This window comes from Acipenser ruthenus, chromosome 24 (genome assembly GCF_902713425.1).
Source record: "Acipenser ruthenus chromosome 24, fAciRut3.2 maternal haplotype, whole genome shotgun sequence".
Lineage (NCBI taxonomy): Eukaryota > Metazoa > Chordata > Actinopteri > Acipenseriformes > Acipenseridae > Acipenser > Acipenser ruthenus.
The window spans coordinates 10,695,592-10,714,380 of record NC_081212.1 but is presented as its reverse complement, the minus strand read 5'-3'; the positions used below and the strand labels follow the sequence as shown (position 1 = coordinate 10,714,380).

Sequence of the window (18,789 nt, the reverse complement as noted above, 5' to 3'; positions counted from 1 at the left end):
GTTAACCTAATATACTTCTAAAAAAAACATTATCATGGGTATACCGTTAGTGTTTGAACATCTCCTTCTGAAGATGAGGAGGGGAAATAGCGATACCAGTACACAAAACACAGACATCTGCGAAAAACTCAATCCATCGGCCCTCCTGCTGTTACAGCGTCCCGTTTGATAAAGGGATATACCAACTCCGGCATGGGGGAGGAGGCTACCTGAATTCAAATTGTATTAATTGGAAAACGAAAAACATCTCGTTTACGATGTTACAATTGAAAGTCTTATTTATTTTTAATTAAAAAGGTCTTCGATATCATATGCGATCCATATTAAATGAATTGCCAAACCGCACTGAACAGTTTGTGTTTTGCGATTGGTATATTCCTCGTTGCACAGTGTCTGTGGAAGGCAGACACGTTCAGACGCTGAGGGAGAGGAGATAGCAGGTAAGTGAGTCTTTAGCTGTGAAATATGTTTTAAACCTATAGAAAGCTATTGTATTGTATTACTTTGAAAGGGCTGGGTTGTTGTGGAGTAGGAGCGCATTGTTTTATGTGTGTGTGTGTTTGTATTTGTGAAGCAGCGTGGCTGTGCCAACGCGCTTGTTTTTATTCACCCAGTTGCAGTCTCGTGCCACGGTCCCAGTGCTGGCAGATTGGCAGTTTTCCTGCCAAATTGCATTGTTTTTAAATCCTGAGACAGGTTGGAAGTTAGAGTCTAGCAATCGGAATTCTGGAGCAGAGATCGAGAATTTTTAAAAATATATTTTTATATATTTTCAGTGTCAAATAATTATTATTTCAGTGACTGCAGAGTACGTTCAAGTGTACGGTAATGATTGTAGGAGCGCTTTCCAAAACGTGAATACTGTGCAGATCTCATTACCTGGAACTGGCTTTCTATCCTTTTTTAATGTGTTTTGAAATCATTTTTAAATATGCTTTAAATAAAGTGTATCTTTGTTGCCTTTAGTAGTTTTATTGTGCTGGTGTAATTTGAAAACACTGAGGGAGACCTCAATTTCAGCTCGTGCTGTGGAACTTCAGTGTTTTGTTTTTTTAATATTGCTTTGCGAAAGAAACCGGTTTAATAATAATAATAATAATAATAATAATAATAATAATAATCATCATCTTTATTTTTATGTAGCGCATTTCATAGTGGACCACCATCACAAAGCGCTTTACAGAGATAGGCTGTGAATTGTGCATTATGCAGAGTCACTTATAATAGGACATTGATTTAACATCTCATCCACAGAATGGAGCACAAGGAGGTTAAGTGACTTGTTCAGGGTCACACAGTGAGTCAGTGGCTGAGGTGGGATTTGAGCCGGTGACCTTCTGGTTCCAAGCCCTGGACTTTAACCACTGGACCACACTGCCTCATTCAACTTTTTTAGCACAAGAATGCGTGTTACAATACAATTAATCTCCGTTATTTTCATAGATTAAAAAGGGCTATTCACTTGCTTTTAAATTCATTTTTCAGTAGATCTCTTTTCCATGACTCATTTGCGACTGTTTCTTAAATCAACAATACTATACTAGTTATTGCTCTGCACACAGAGGTGCATCAAATCAATACTATGCAAGTTATTGCTCTGCACACAGAGGTACCTCAAATCAATACTATGCAAGTTATTACTCTGCACACAGAGGTACCTCAAATCAATACTATGCAAGTTATTGCTCTGCACACAGAGGTACCTCAAATCAATACTATGCAAGTTATTGCTCTGCACACAGAGGTACCTCAAATCAATACTATGCAAGTTATTGCTCTGCACACAGAGGTACCTCAAATCAATACTATGCAAGTTATTGCTCTGCACACAGAGGTACCTCAAATCAATACTATGCAAGTTATTGCTCTACACACAGAGGTGCATCAAATCAATACTATGCAAGTTATTGCTCTGCACTCAGAGGTGCATCAAATCAATACTATGCAAGTTATTGCTCTACACACAGAGATGCATCAAATCAATACTATGCAAGTTATTGCTGTACACACAGAGGTGCATCAAATCAATACTATGCAAGTTATTGCTCTACACACAGAGGTGCCTCAAATCAATACTATGCAAGTTATTGCTCTGCACACAGAGGTGCCTCAAATCAATACTATGCAAGTTATTGCTCTGCACACAGAGGTACCTCAAATCAGTACTATGCAAGTTATTTATTTATTTATTTATTTATTCGCAGACACCCTTATCCAGGATGACATTACAATTGTTACAAAGTATCACATTGCACAGCATCATATTACAGAATATCACATTACAGATAAGAGCAGTTATTGTGAGTTTTTTTTTTTTTTTTTTGTTCTCGGGAGATTCGGCAATCTCAAGTAAGTAATCTCAAGTTTTTAAACCCAAAAACAAATTAACAAAATATTAACTGTAGTGAAATATTCATAGGATAAACATCATGGATGACTCCCCAGTAAAAATGCATTTCACTAAAGGCCAATAAAAATAATTTATTTTGAGGTGCAACATTTCAGTATCATAGGTTTCGGTTTTTAAAACTGTATATACCAAGATTTTAAAGTGCAGCATTACCGGAGAGCAGACTAAATTGCTTTACATAACCAAGCTTACTGTGCCAAAATTATTTTTTTTTGTTTACTGAGTGTTGATGAGTTGACAGATCTATCTGATGGCGAACTTCTTCACATTACGCACCCGTCAAACAAGGTGGTGTAAAATGATCACGTTATGTCTGTCAAACCTCAAACAAGTACAATGCTCACTGGAGCGAAAGGGTTAAAAGCAGCAAGAGATGGTGCCTCCCTCCAAACCGCGTCAGATCATTCCACAACTGTGGGGCTCTGAACTGAACGCTCTGCCACCTGTCTTCATTCTCTGTGTGCATGGAATACTTGTCATGTGTAAGGAAATAAATGGGAGTTACTGTTTACATTTCCATATGAGAAGAGTTGTCAGCCTGATGTGTAAATGTAGACAATAACTCCTGTTTCTTTAACCCTTTGCGGTCCATTGTCGGACTGGGTCCGACATTGCAATTATTCCTCACAGGTCCTTTGTCGGACTGGGTCCGACATCATTATAGCAACGCAATAAACGGGTGTTTAGTCGTTTTTTCTCCGGAAAAAGCCGAGAAAACCATTCAATTGCCGAGTGGTAGCGCCAGGAGCCGAGACAAGTCGGGGGGAAAAAAAAAAAAAAAAAAAAAAAAAGGCGTATTTCATGAATAGTCATACATGGTATCAGGTATCAGATAATGGGCGTCCATAGTAAACAAGCTGGCTAAGTGCGTCAGCGCACTGAGACTATCATGGACATTTGCAGAGCTTTTTTCAGATGTTATAGTAATAAAATAATGACTTGGATTGCATTATTGAGGAGTTTGGTGATAAAACGAGTGATCTGGAGATGATCGATCGGTATGTACGACTATTATTATTATTATTATTTATTTCTTACACAGCTGAACGCTATAGCAAACAAAAGGCTGGGGCGGGGCTGGAGATGCCTAGTGTGTGCTTTGTTGATATGCAGGGCCATTTAAACCCGTTTGACTGTGAAAAAAAATACTTTTAAACAGCGCGTATAAAATTAACTGCGCGTGTGAAAATTAATTAAACCTGGCGTGCCTGACGCGCGATTAATAAATGGACCGCAAAGGGTTAAATGTCCGATATGCACATTTTCAATGCTCCGCTCCATTTCTGATGGCAAAATGAAATCTTAATTGGCATGGAACGACCACCTTGAAGTAGAAGCACACAAGTGACACAAATGACAGGCTTGCTGTTGATTGAAACACTTTCGCCTCTGTGTTTTGGGAGGGGAAATGTCTTCACACAAGGGGTGGTTGATATGATGTCATTGAACACGCACTGCAGTTCATGGGCTATGCACGTGCATACAGGGCCAAAACCAGCCTAGGTCTGTGTAAATGAGGGGCTCAAATTATAAGAATCTTTGAATCTGATTGAACCTAAGCCAGTTCAGGTCTGAGTTGTAAGTGTAAACACACCAATAGAGAACAGATGATAATACTTAATTTCATTTTCTGTTTTCAGGACTGCCTTATCTTGGTGAAATCCAAGGATCAAAGATGGAGTCTGTTTATATTAAACAGGAGGAGGTTCTGGAATTGGTACCTATCTGCATTAAACAGGAGATGCCTGAACTGGAGCCTGTCCACATCAAAGAGGAAGAGACTGAACTGGAGCTTGTCCACATCAAAGAGGAAGAGACTGAACTGGAGCCTGTCCACATTAAAGAGGAAGAGACTGAACTGGAGCTTGTCCACATCAAAGAGGAAGAGACTGAACTGGAGCTTGTCCACATCAAAGAGGAAGAGACTGAACTGGAGCTTGTCCACATCAAAGAGGAAGAGACTGAACTGGAGCTTGTCCACATCAAAGAGGAAGAGACTGAACTGGAGCTTGTCCACATCAAAGAGGAAGAGACTGAACTGGAGCTTGTCCACATCAAAGAGGAAGAGACTGAACTGGAGCTTGTCCACATCAAAGAGGAAGAGACTGAACTGGAGCTTGTCCACATCAAAGAGGAAGAGACTGAACTGGAGCCTGTCCACATGAAAGAAGAAGAGACTGAACTGGAGCCTGTCCACATTAAAGAGGAGTCTATTGACTTGTTTAAGGATTCAGAAAACATATCCCGGCCAAGGATATCGCATCAATGTAATGAATGTGGGAAGAGCTTCAGTCAGTCAGGACACCTAAAAAAACACCAGCGAATTCACACTGGAGAAAAGCCATATCACTGTTCTGAATGTGGGAGAAGCTTCATTGAGTCAGGAAACCTAAAAAGACACCAGCAAATTCACACTGGGGAGAAGCCTTATCACTGTACTGAATGTGAGGAGAGCTTCAGTCAGTTAGGAATTCTAAAAAGACACCAACGAGTTCACACTGGAGAGAAACCGTATCACTGTTCTGAATGTGGGGAGAGCTTCAGTCGGTTAGGTAACGTAAAAACACACCAGCGAATTCACACTGGAGAGAAGCCGTATCATTGTACAGAATGTGGGGCGAGCTTCAGTCGGTTAGGAAGTCTAAAAAGACACCAGCAAACTCACGCTGGAGAGAAGCTGTATCATTGTACAAAATGTGGGGAGCGCTTCAGTCGGTTAGGAATTCTAAAAACACACCAGCGAATTCACACTAGAGAGAAGCTGTATAATTGTACAGAATGTGGGAAGGGCTTCAGTCGGTTAGGAATTCTAAAAACACACCAGCGAATTCACACTGGAGAGAAGCAGTATCACTGTTCTGAATGTGGGGAGCGCTTCATTTGGTTTGGAAGCCTAAAAATACACCAGCAAATTCATACTGGAGTCAGCATCCCTCCCTCCCAGTCCCTTACCTCTCCATCCTACTTGTTTTAGTGATTGGAGAGCTGACTGATTCCTTCTCTCTCTCTCTCTGAGTTCCTGTATGTTTTCCAGTAGCTCTGTGTGTATATATATATATATATATATATATATATATATATATATATATATATATAAAAGGCACATTATTATGTTTCCATTACCTCTGTATGTAAAAGGTTTGTCATTGTTTAAACTGTCAATGATTCCTGAGAGAAATATCAGCAGTGGAACTGAACAAACCCAAGAGGGACATTGAAAAACACAAGCTTGTCAAAGGGGGAGAGGCTGCTGCAGGTTTGATAATATTGGCTTCATGAAATGAGAAATGGAATTCCCTCTGTAAGCCCTGGAGTGTGGGGTCACTCTTCTCTTCTGCCTGCTTGTTCTCAGTGTGTGAGTTCAGCTGCATTTCTAGTGTCCTGAGCTGGGCTTTGAACCCACTGGGGACACAGCTGAGAACAAACCAGACCCATGACTCAGGAATTTTGTTTTAGATAAAATAACAAGATGAGAAATCTTATACACATAACTCTATTTTATTTTTTTTCTATGAGTTTATTAATACTTAGAATCTCTTTGCATTCATTGTGTTGCAATTTAGGTATTTTCAGTTTGCGTATTAAAATGCACAGCTAAGTCTGTTAGAAATAGACTACAGCTATGACCAAAAGTTCTGCATCCCCCTATAGAATGAACTAATTTGCTTCATAAAGTCGAATGAAACCTGGTCAATAATGCTTCCTTAACATATTGAATTCCACTTGTGACATTTTGAAATCCAACATGAAACAATGTACTAATAACATGTCTTCTGGTAGACTTCTGCAGTATAATTTTGTACTTTCTTTGATTACATGGTGTTAAGTAAAATGTATAAATTATGTTCGTATAGTTTTGTTTTTTAAATTGTCTCAATCTGAAAATTCTCAGTGATGCTAAACTTTTGGCCGAGCTGTACATATAAATCACCACTGCCATTAAAATAGAATGTTATAAGAAAGTGTGAAGTGTAGTTCATGCTATTAAAAGAGAACACCTTTACACATTTCACTATTCAGAAGCCACTAATAAACTTTGCATTGATTTTACACTGAACTGTTATGAAGTGTTTTATCTTTATTGCTAGAAGAAGAGAAGTCTATTAATCCAAACAGCATGCAGATTTATTTAGATTGGTTCAGGAGCAATGGATCCTCAAACAGGTTTGGACTGTACAGGTATGTCATGCAAGTGGAAATGACAAAAACAACAAACAAAACTCATCATTATTTTAAAACATTAATGTCAAAGAAAATGAATGTCAGAACATTTTTAGAAAAAAAAAAAAAAACATTTAAAAATGTATTACAAAACATAGAACATATTGAAATTACATTTTAATAGCATACGGTTCAAAATAGAAACATTAAGGATTTCATAATTCGGTGCAGACATTGTTATACAGAAGTACAATGTCCTTCCCATTAAACATTACTGAGTAAACATGTTTTATGCAGATAGAGACACAGCTGCTTTGATAATTCTGTTAAGCAAGGTGTTGCATTAACTGAAGTGCATCGTATTGTTACATCTTTAATATGCAGTACCATTGGGAATGTTTCTTTAGTTGTGCGCCTGTCCTTCTGGTCCTGTTTCTGTTCATAAAACTGAACTGGTTGTGTTCAGGTCCTAAGGAGAGAAATCCAGCATTGGTTAGGCTGTTAAAGGCAGATTTGCTTCAGTGCAGCACATACAGTTGTGATGATAAACATCAAGGATCTCACAAAATGAGATTATTGCACTTAAGGGACTGCAAAGTTTGCTATCATTTCTCTTTTCATTATGTGTGTATATATATATATATATATATATATATATATATATATATATATATATATATATATATACACAGTTAATTTTGTTCCATATTTTAAATACACTGCACAGCTCTGGCCAAAGGTTTTGCATCACCCTATAGAATTATTTAATTTTACTTCATAATGTTAACATATTTAATTACATACCGCTTTGTTGTTTTTTATATACTTAACAAAAAACTGACAAAAATTGAAAAATGACATTTTGAAATCTAACATGAAACACTGCTACTGTTATTGCTTCCGGTAGACTTTTGCGATCTCATTTTGTAGTTTCTTTGATTTGATGTTAAATAAAAGATCTGAATTATGTTTACATAGTTTTTTTAAAAAACAATTATGTCTCAGACTTTTAGCCATATCTGTATACAAGTCACTATAACCATGTCCTTCCCTAAAGGGAACTAGCAGTAGAATTGAGGTTGTTCAGCACAAAGAATATCAAGGTGACGGAACAAGCCTGATTGCTGCTACAGAAGCTGCATTATGTGCATCATTATTAGGGCAGCAGTGGTTAGGGCTCAGGGCTCTGGACTCTTGACCGGAGGCTCGTGGGTTCAATTCCAGGTGGAGGACACTGCTGTTGTACCCTTGAGCAATAAATATTAGTAATAATTATACTAAACTTTACCAAATGCGTTAGGAATATCCACCATACATTTGTTCATTCTTTTTACATATCAGCTAATTGCATTCCGCATTTACAGAAAATGACATGATTATCGTGAACATTTCATAAAATAAAAAATAAAAAATACTACTGACTCACACTGCTTTCACTTTTTACTATTGACTTCTCGTCCATAACTTGTGTCACAATGTGTGGTGACGTTTGTTTTGTTGACTCAGTTGCCATGGGAACCTTTAAAGCTCCACGACAAACTTTACTCAAATGTACATCTGTACAGTCCACACCCCCTCAGGCATGTGCTGTCTATTCATGACAACAGACTACTGAACCAATTAGTTGGCATTTTCCCAAATAAACCCATTTGTGTTCAAACCTATGAGAGGTGGAATGTAACAAAAATGTTAACTGCAAAAGCCAGAGCATCAAACATCAACGACAAAGTTCAACATTTGAATTGAAATAACAGCTTCTCAAACAGACAAAGCTCAACACTCGAAGTCAATATGCCGGATTGAAAATGCTCCACACGCTAACTCAATTAATTATACAGAAAATAATTCATGTAATTAAGCTCAATAATTGAAATGGGAAATGAAAATCTTAAATAAATTAATTACAATTCAAATTTCCAACACACCATCTGATTTGTGTTTAGTCTGTTCTAAATCAATACTGTGCGTTGTATTTCAGGTTAAGCACTGTACTTTCCATTTGCCACTTGGTGATTTCCTTCCCCGGGGACTGCCCCTGTCATGGCAAATCTGACATGCTAAAGAGATGCTTTGCACTGTTTCTAAAATCAAGTGGCCTCAAATAAACGGTACATTTTAATGTCTGCTTAGCCTACCTATAAGTCTGGGAAAATTGTAAAAATGGGCAATTGACTTGTGGATGTTAACATCAGAACTCGAGTTGCCATTATCGTCCCCTCCAACTGGCGCAGGCAACGAATCTGAATGGATTCCCTGCATGATATAAATGTGTTTCTTTATTTAGATTGCGCTGCTTCTTTTTATTATTCACTGGTGTCTGTTTACTACATGCCTCCATAGTTGAGCCTTTAATCAGACAGTCCTGTAGTTAAATTCAAAAGTATTATTATTATTATTATTATTATTATTATTATTATTATTATTATTATTATTATTATTATTATTTAATGTACTGATTGAAAATTAGGGGACTAACATGAAACAGGTGCGTGCATCAATTGCAGCTAATTAGCTCACATTAGCACCTGAACCTCTTTATAAACCCATTCCGCACTAAGGAACACCAAACTCAACTACTGGCTGGTTTTATTTTTCTTTAGCACAAAGAAGTTCACGGTTGGGGTTGGCTTGGAGTTAATGATGCCGTGTTGTCTTAGATTTGGGTAATTGTTGATCTTTTCTCTACTTTAGAAAGGTTCATTTTATTGTGTTTTCTCACTTTTGTCAATGCAGAATAACATTGCTGTTGGCAGTGTTATTATTATTATTATTATTATTTATTTCTTAGCAGACGCCCTTATCCAGGGCGACTTACAATCGCAAGCCACCGAAGTCTGGACGCAGAACCCCCCTCTAGGTACGATAACGGTAGCTTCAGCAGAGCTGTCCTGTCTGCTTCCTGTTTATTTGCCGGTTGTGTGTTTTTCAAGTATCGCTGCCTTCTGCAGGCTCGGTGACGACAGAATGTCAAGGGAGTGTGATGATGATGATGATGCTGGAGAAGTCTCTTGTTGGAAAGTATTTTCGTATCAATGTGATTGGTGAGTGATCATTTTTCTTGAATGGAAAGCTTTTGATGTACAGCCTGTTGATTCGTAATTTAATAACCTAAATTAAGTACATAGCACTTGCGCTGTATGGCATCAACCAGGCTTCGTTTTTGCGAAATGCAGGGTAGGAAAGGCTCTTGCGTTAGCTTTAAAAGCATATTGCTGATCACACTAAATACTAAACCTATGCTGCTACAACCTTCACAAGATTTGTTGACCGCAAGTGCCCAGAAATATAAATCATTTACCCTAAATGTACCCAGAAATAGAAATTATTTACCCTAAACGTACTGTTCCGAATGGCCGTCCTACTTCTACTAATCAAAGTCGTTCTTACAAAATTGCAAGACGTAGATGGGGGTGTTCACTTTGTTCTCTCTCTACCTTGCTTGATGACGTGTACAGTTGGCCTTTTAAGAAACTGAATTTTTCTTTCCTTAGACAATAAGGGGGCATTTGTGTCCCTCTCTAAGACATTGAGTGTGGATATAGATTAACTGTTGACTTCTTGGGAAATGCCAAGTTCCTTGCTTCTGTGCTGAGCTGCTTTGCTCAGAACACAGTAAGTCTTAATTTTATTTCTTGTAAACTTGATCCCTGACATCTGCTATGACAAATCCTTTAGACTGGGGATGCTTTGTGTTCAAACTCCCTATTCTAATGAGATTTTCTCCTGCTAGGCAACTGCTGCTGACAATAGCATCTGGAAAATTGTTTTACATATCCCAGAAAATAAAGAAGGCTATGATTGTTCCGGCCATGACAAATGACTATGGCATAAACACTACACCAACTCTGGTTAGAGCTGCATACAATTCCACAAAAAGTCAACCTCAGGTGGTAAGTAGTCTAGGCTTCATTGTTGTTGTTTAGTACAGTATATCCAAACTATAAGAAGGTAGACTACAGTCTTGCTTTCGTTTTAGTAAAAGTCCCCCTCCCCTCCAACAGATCCAAACTGTACCAATGGTTGTGCTAAGGTCAACCACCTAGATGGATGGTCATGATGGTGGACACTGCAGTTACATGTCCTACTGGTGAGGAAGCTTATGGAGGGTAACGGTGCTCAAGAACTGTTTTAGGTTAAAGTCTGATTTTTTTTAACCAAGTCTATGGTGTCCCTTTCCTTTGTCAGATGGAACAGCCTTCACAGAAGAGATTACATGGAATGTTCCCCGTGTTCTACTTCCTTGTTTCTACACCACAAATTACTACCCTTGATGTTCAAATGGGAGTTGGTGGTCGTAGATAGATAAAGTAGATAGATATATTGTCAAACAGATGTAAATATTAGCATTAAAACACTTTCAGATAACTGTTTTGAATTAGAGTTTACAAAGAGTATTAACTTTGGTTTTGTTAAATAAAATTATTGTAGACATTGCATATAGATAAATAAAGCCTTGTAGCTTATTTAATATTAGAGTTTGAAAGAAAATAATACTTAGTACAGATGAACTCTTTATCTTAGCTTTATGATTCAAGTCTTTCCAGTAACAAATGCACACCCACACACATGTGTTTTAAGCAAAAGAATCAAAAATAATTACTTTGAAATACCTCTTAAAACTGTAGTACTGTATCACTACTGAAAATGTAATTTTATACAGCAATACAAATTTGAAATAAAATATATGTGAATAATGTAGAATTATAATACTCACCATCAGTGGGAAAAATGACAGGTCCTCTAGTGGACAGGGCCTTGCAGTTTGGAGTGAGTTCAGTCAAGGCAAGACGGAGGCAGCTGCACAGATGATGTCAAAACGGAGCAATTACGATATTTAATGTTGTTCAATGTTGAGAACGCAGACTCACACACGTATGTCGAGCCAAACATAGTCAAGATGTTAAATGCCACCTTCCTCAAGTGTGGATACTTGGAGTCCAGCACAAGGGTTGTCCAGAAAGTTTCACATGTAGTTTCAGTGTGCCGCATCTTAAGCACTTCACCAGATTGTAAATCAATAAGCTCCAGCTGTAGTTTTGCTTTTTCAACATCCTGAAAGGATGCTTTTGCTTGATTGCACCAAGTGCCATTTGCTTGTACCACAAATGCGTTATTTACAAACAGGAAGACGTCTTTAACACTTTCAAATTCTTGGACCCTGTGCTGGAAGTTTTGAAGAAGCCTGTCCAGAGATGACGTCATCTGATTCACGTCTGCAGTGTCCCGGCAGCTTATCAGCGTTGGGAAATGCAGCATCCCCCCAGTTTTTCCAAATCACTTTTGAAGAGACTCTGTTTGTTTTTAAATGAAGCGACACTGCTATGAAGATCTACTACTTTGCGATTTCGCCCCTGCAGCTTTAAGTTGAAATCATTTAAGTGGCAAGTCAAATCAACAAGGAATGCCAGGATGCGCATGCTTGCGGCATCTCTCAAAAATACATATAGAACATAAGAACATAAGAAAGTTTACAAATGAGAGGAGGCCATTCAGCCCATCTTGCTCGTTTGGTTGTTAGTAGCTTATTGATCCCAGAATCTCATCAAGCAGCTTCTAGAAGACGAATTTTAATGAGTTCCTGTGTGTTTATTTTGTATATTTTAAATTTGTGTAGAATCTGCTCCTCTTAAACCCCTGCCGTCATTTTTGCTGTGTGATGACTCGTGGACAGGGTGCTGTTCTGCTTAGCAACAGGAAGCCCCGTCTGGTTAGCGCCACGGCCAATGGCGTTCTAGGTGGGACTATATAGGCAGGGATTTGAGACGGGAAGGAGACACATGGAGGCAGGAAACAGAAGACTGGACAGGACAACAGGAGTGCATGCAGGCAGAAGCGCGTAGCCTTGGAGGAATCATCTTGGGAAATCGACGGTTTGATGGATTATTTTTCTTCTGGCTGGAACACTGCTGAGGGAACTGGACAGAATTTCAATCACTGGATCCAACGGGTTTGGAAAAACTATTTTTTATTCTTAAATTTTTGTGCGGGACAGTATAGGACGGAAGGCTGTATTTGTGGCTGTTATTATATGTGATAACCAACATAACTATTTAAAAAAGGGGATTCACATTCATGTTTTTTGTTTTATTGTTGATTTAATTTGGACACTTTAATTTTTGTTGGTTACTTTTCTTTTTTTGGTTCACTGGCGTTTGTTACTGGACTGTTTTCTGGAACCAGATACGGGTATTTGGTTGGTGTCCCAGCTTCGAGACACCCAGCTTTCTTCCCCACAGATCTAGGAAAGGGGTTATATTTTGAGTTATATCCGCACTGAAAGAAATAAGAAGAGAGGATTATTTTGTGCTACTATTTATACAGACGGACAAAGACCTAGTTTATTTTTATATTGCAAAAAAAGGAGACTACTTACCTACGCTGGCTGGCCCCGTACCAACCTTTGGGTGTATTCGAGGCCTACGGTGTGCTACTTACTTCACCCCCAGGTCTTCCAGCCCAGCTTCTAGGGTGGGCGTGGTGGCAGTGCACAGAGGATCGGGCAAGGTCAGAGGGCGTGGCAGGAACATGGGAGAGAAACTCGAAGTGAAAGACTGGCCGTAGGGAAGTGACCAGAGCTTCTGGGTGGAAGTTGTGATTTACTTACCTGTGTTTAGTTCTTGACGCTTCACCCTGCTTCACTCCTCTTTCCCAGGTCCGACGGGGACAGTGGTGGACGGTGGACGGAAGGACGGGATGAGCGCCAGGGAGTGTGGAAAGTGGGAAACGCGAAGTGAAAGGCTGGCCGAAGGGAAGTGACCAGAACTTCGGAGGATGGGGGGCAGTTTACTTACCTGTGGTACAGTCCCTGACGGCCCCTTTTTCTTTACCCTGCTTTCTGGTCGCAGGTTCTTCGGGTTGGTGGTTGATCGGCCGGGAGAGGTCTAGCGGAGAGTGGCTGTCCTATCAGCAACGAGGAGTCCGATCATGGACCAAGCGAGTCGGAGGGGGAGACCCCGGGAGCGTGGGATTTACCCCCGGACTATTTCTTTCTGTTTTGTCTCATTTTGTTGTTATGTCCGTGACTATTGTGTTTTATGTGGACCTTGTTTTTATTTTTCTCGGAGACAGTGACCGACAGGAGGGGATTGCCTCAGTGTGATGTGGATTTTTGCTTTTTCTGTTTTTTTTGGCATTCCCTGGTGTGGTCTTTTTTTGGTACCCTGTCGAGAACAATAAAAATTGTTTTACCTGATACTGTTCCATTGTGTGTGTGTGGGGGAACCTGGGGATCAAAGAACATGAAAGGGAGAGTATAAATACCATTCGGTTACTAAGGTCCTTGCCTTATCAAAAACAAGTGGCGTAGTCGTCGGCTACATAGGTATTATCATCAGGGTAATCTCAGGTCACCCCACCCGTGACACCAGCTTCAACAACATGTTAATAAACATGTTAATAGTACACAAAGAAACACAAAACGCATGGAGAGTGCTGAAGAGGACTTGAAATACATATTACTTAGTCGTTTGGTTCTAGTTTTGTAAAATGAACAGGTGGTTTTAAAAACAGGCATTAATTAAGGACTGGGTAAAAGCTTTGAAAAGATAGCACTCATAAGAACATAAGAAAGTTTACAAACGAAAGGAGGCCATTCAGCCCATCTTGCTCGTTTGGTTGTTAGTAGTTTATTGATCCCAGAATCTCATCAAGCAGCTTCTTGAAGGATCCCAGGGTTTCAGCTTCAACAACATTACTGGGGAGTTGGTTCCATACCCTCACAATTCTCTGTGTAAAAAAAGTGCCTCCTATTTTCTGTTCTGAATGCCCCTTTATCTAATCTCCATTTGTGACCCCTGGTCCTTGTGTCTTTTTTCAGGTCAAAAAATTCCCCTGGGTCGACATTGTTTATACCTTTTTGGATTTTAAATGTTTGAATCCAATCACTGCATAGTCTTCTTTGTTCAAGACTGAATAGATTCAACTCTTTTAACCTGTCTGCATACGACATGCCTTTTAAACCCGGGATAATTCTGGTTGCTCTTCTTTGCACTCTTTCTAGAGCAGCAATATCCTTTTTGTAATGAGGTGACCAGAACTGAACACAATATTCTAGGTTAGGTCTTACTAATGCATTGTAAAGTTTTAACATTACTTCCCTTGATTTAAATTCAACACTTCTCACAAGCGTCTTGTTGGCCCTTTTTATAGCTTCCCCACATTGTCTAGATGAAGTCATTTCTGAGTCAACATAAACTCCTAGGTCTTTTTCATAGATCCCTTCTTCAATTTCAGTATCTCTCATATGATATTTATAATGCACATTTTTATTGCCTGCATGCAATACTTTACACTTTTCTCTATTAAATTTCATTTGCCATGTGTCTGCCCAGTTCTGAATGCTGTCTAGATCATTTTGAATGACCTTTGCTGCTTCAACAGTGTTTGCAAATTTAACAAGTTTGCTAACTATACCAGAATCTAAATCATTAATGTAGATTAGGAATAGCAGAGGACCTAATACTGATCCCTGTGGTACAACACTGGTTACCTCGCACCATTTTGAGGTTTCTCTTCTAATCAGTACTTTCTGTTTTCTACATGTTAACCACTCCCTAATCCATGTGCATGCATTTCATTGAATTCCTACTGTGTTCAGTTTGAGAATTCATCTTTTATGTGGTACTTTGTCAAAAGTTTTCTGGATATCTAAATAAACCATGTCGTATGCTTTGCAATTATCCATTGTCGATGTTGCAGCCTCAAAAAAATAAAGCAGGTTAGTTAGACAAAATCTCCCTTTCCTAAAACCATGCTGACTGTCTCCCAGGATATTGTTACCATATAGGTAATTTTCCATTTTGGATCTTATTATAATTTCCATAAATTTACATATAATAGAAGTCAGGCTTATTGGTTTGTAGTTACCTGGATCAGTTTTCTCTCCCTTTTTGTGGATCGGTATTACGTTTGCAATTTTCCAGTCTGTCGGTACAACCCCTGTGTCAAGAGACTGTTGCATGATCTTGGTTAGCGGTTTGTAAATAACTTCTTTCATTTCTTTGAGTACTATTGGGCGGATCTCATCCGTCCCATGGGATTCGTTTATTTTAAGAGCTCCTAGTGCCTTTAACACTTCTGTCTCTGTTATGCTAAAGTTATTTAAAACTGGACAGGAACAGGGCGACATGTGGGGCATGTTGTCCGTGTCCTCCTTTGTAAAAAACTGTGAAAACGTCATTGCTTTGGTGCACATAGGAGTGCTGGGATAGCAAGATGCAAATCTCTCTGTCTCGCTCTCTTGCATCTAACATAAGCAAAGATTATTTTTTTATAATGGTCACTAGTTACAAGTTTCCCCATCCGTCAATGTGGGGTTTCATTTTTCAATCCTTTTATTTGACAAATACCTCCACAAGTAAATAAACAAATGATCATACAGGGAGTTGAACCCGGGTCATCTGGGTGGATAAACAGGAATCCTAACCACTAGATCATAAGGGAAAACACTGCTTCTTGTTTGCTACCCGAAGCCAGCAGAGAGATGTGCAGGTAATTTTTTTTACAATGCTGCCATCGAAAGGGCAAAACAATGAATTGAACCTGGATTGCTCATTTTAGACCGCTCCAAATGATTTGTTTAATGCAGCGTATTTTTCTTTTGCGATGTTTTGATTACTCCCCCCGTGACTTTCATTCTGATTTGGGCACCCCCTTTCGTGCACGGATTTGAAAAGCATAAAATTTAACTGCAATACTTGTACCACTGATTCTGTAGGTATAAAAATAAACCTGACATATGTCGAAACTCGGGATATAACCCGGGATATTTAGATATTCAACTCACTTAGATGATCGCCCACCTGAGCTTTTTTGGCATGAAGGACATATTTGATCAAACTCTTCTTTGTTCTACGAGAACCAGCAATACAATAACAGAAGATGAAATGCTTGACATGGTAGAGGGGCACTTCTTTTATCTCTGCGATCTACACAGCACATACTCTGTAAGAGTTTTAATGAACATTTTGTGAGACCAGATAGTCGTCTTGTTCTGTACAGACCTGCGAATTCATGGAATTTGAAAACATTCCGCATTTTAACATGCATTTTAAGAAGAGTCAGAGTATCAAAATGTCGTCTCTGTGAGTCAAGCAGCAGTCGAAGCCAAAACGTTGCAGAGTGCATTCTCACTCCGTTTAATATACAGTCAGACTTGAATTGACAACGCACCATGAACAATATTTACATCGTTCTGGTCTGGGTGGCTGTTTACCTCGGGAGATTAAATACAAACAGTGAAAAAAACATGCCGTGCTGTGTTTCCACCCTGTTTCGAACCAGTGACCTTTCGCGTGTGAGGCAAACGTGATAACCACTACACTATGGAAACATGTTGCTTAATAAACGATCCGTGTGTTGCGCATACAGTGCCGATTACCCATTTTGGATCCTGCAGTGCAAGGCAGTCTTCACTTAAAGCCCAGCTGAATGTAACAATGCACAAGTGAAAGTTTCCATAGTGTAGTGGTTATCACGTTCGGCTAACAACCGAAAAGTCCCAGGTTCGAAAACGGGTGGAAACATGTGCTTGTTCATTTTTTTTGCTGCGGTCTCCGCTCTCTGTGAGTCCAGCAGCAGACTGTGTCAAAAAGTTGCACTGAGAATTGATTTTTTTATTTTATTTTATTAATGGGTATTTAATTTGAGAAACAGCTGTATCAGAGTGGCGCAGCGGAAGCGTGCTGAGCCTTATAACCCAGAGGTCGACGGAGCGAAACCGTCTTCTGTTAGCCTTTTTTTCTTCTGTTGGCAAAGTAGTTGTTTTTAAAAGATGAACTCTAGTCAAAAGACATTGTATTATTTTTGCAACTACAGTCTGAATACTAAAATTGCCTTTGAAGAGAAGTTACATAATGTGCATGATATATTTGGGAGAAAGGAAAGCAATAGAACGGAGAGTTCCCATGACCTCCATGCATGGCTGTTTTCATTATATATTCATGTGCGTAAATTGTTTAGTAGGTTAACTCCCCAACCCCAAAACATTTCTTTTTCGTGTGTCACCACAACTTTAATGCTACTGCAAAAAAGCCAGATATCTATTAACATGGCTGGGGAGGCAAATTGATGTTTAGCTCTTTTAGTACTTGTCTAGAAGTTTTTCTCCGCTTCGAAAGCTCCGTGTTTTGTAAAATGAAAGATGATGCGTTGTTAGCTTGCACGTTCCGAATGCCTGCCAACTGCATAGTAATATAATTGACACAACAGGAGAAACGGACCCTAACCTTGTAAATACACTTGTATGTTATAAAGAGAAAAAAGATCAACTCAAATGTTGTGCCCAATCAGTAGAATACAAAACCAAACCCAGAATGTCAAAGCGTCAACATTTGTTCTGTTCTTTCAACTACATGATAGCAGACTCTGTGAGACTGTCAAAAATTGCCAGCGGCGACTATATTTCAAGTCACCACGGCGGGGTATTGGTTAAAGTTTTCAACTAGCAATAATCACGCCTCGGACAAACCTCATGGGCTATGATACTGCCACTGCGCAAAGCTACAGAACGATAGGTTGCGGATGCAACCCCGGTTCCCTGAAAGAGAAAATAACCATCAAGGTATGGGATATTGCCGTCAGGCAGTAGCGATTGGCTGAGCTTTTATAGCAAAGCTGCCGATAGGCCTCTGCGCGAGCTGCCACGTAAGCCCGCCCCCTTGGGAGCTTACTATACGCAGCGCGCAGAGACTCACTTCCTCTTTTGCTCTTCAGGCCGTGAAGGCTTCTGAAGCGACCACGCGGCTTGATGGTTATTTTCTCTTTCAGGGAACCGGGGTTGCATCCGCAACCTATCGTTCCCTTTCAAGTCGAAAATAACCATCAAGGTATGGGAACAGTGTACCCAAGCCGTCGCGAGGGAGGATTCTCGGCAGTAGGACAGACTTACGTCATAACGCAACTGCGTAGGCAGTACATCTAGGCATATGCGGAGCTGCGCCTCAGCGTCTATGCTCGTAATGACACCTGTCTTAAAGGTGGAACAGTCAACACCATGCTAACAACCACTCTATACGTCCGCATCCTGAGGCGTCATAGAGTGCAAAACAGATGCTCCAAAAAGTGGAGCAGAGGAATCCAGTACATTTAACCTGTAAAACCTCATGAAAGTATGCGGCGTAGCCCAACTGGCTGCCGCGCAAATATCAGACACCGGCACCCCTTGAAAGAGGGCCCAGGATGTCGCCATACCCCTGGTAGAATGCGCCTTCAACTGCCCT

At 39.6% G+C, this 18,789-nt stretch overlaps 1 protein-coding gene, 1 long non-coding RNA gene and 3 other non-coding genes across 5 annotated transcripts; 3 read left to right on the top strand and 2 right to left on the bottom strand.

Moving 5' to 3' along the window:
- Positions 1–216: 216 nt before the first annotated feature.
- LOC117968784 (zinc finger protein 501-like) lies at positions 217–6,467 on the top strand. The gene is made up of 2 exons (XM_058998366.1): positions 217–440; positions 4,051–6,467. Exon 2 carries the CDS (start codon positions 4,086–4,088, stop codon positions 5,382–5,384), a length of 1,299 nt encoding a protein of 432 aa, XP_058854349.1. The 5' UTR covers positions 217–440; positions 4,051–4,085; the 3' UTR covers positions 5,385–6,467.
- Positions 6,468–9,155: 2,688 nt separating this feature from the next.
- LOC131700534 (uncharacterized) lies at positions 9,156–11,594 on the top strand. Its single transcript, XR_009308398.1, has 6 exons — positions 9,156–9,234; positions 9,360–9,428; positions 9,520–9,612; positions 10,302–10,461; positions 10,573–10,658; positions 10,757–11,594. It is a non-coding gene; the product is annotated as an uncharacterized LOC131700534 (long non-coding RNA).
- A 5,234-nt stretch (positions 11,595–16,828) lies between these two features.
- On the bottom strand, positions 16,829–16,901 carry trnav-cac (transfer RNA valine (anticodon CAC)). Its single transcript has one exon. It is a non-coding gene; the product is annotated as a tRNA-Val (tRNA).
- Positions 16,902–17,021: 120 nt separating this feature from the next.
- On the top strand, positions 17,022–17,094 carry trnav-aac (transfer RNA valine (anticodon AAC)). The gene has a single exon. It is a non-coding gene; the product is annotated as a tRNA-Val (tRNA).
- An 838-nt stretch (positions 17,095–17,932) lies between these two features.
- On the bottom strand, positions 17,933–18,072 carry LOC117968785 (U4 spliceosomal RNA). Its single transcript, XR_004662383.1, has one exon. It is a non-coding gene; the product is annotated as a U4 spliceosomal RNA (small nuclear RNA).
- Between the last annotated feature and the right edge of the window lie 717 nt (positions 18,073–18,789).

What these genes read in the sequence shown, in the direction of transcription:
- LOC117968784 (XM_058998366.1), top strand. Translation starts at nt 4,086, where the DNA reads ATGGAGTCTGTTTATATTAAACAGGAGGAGGTTCTGGAATTGGTACCT.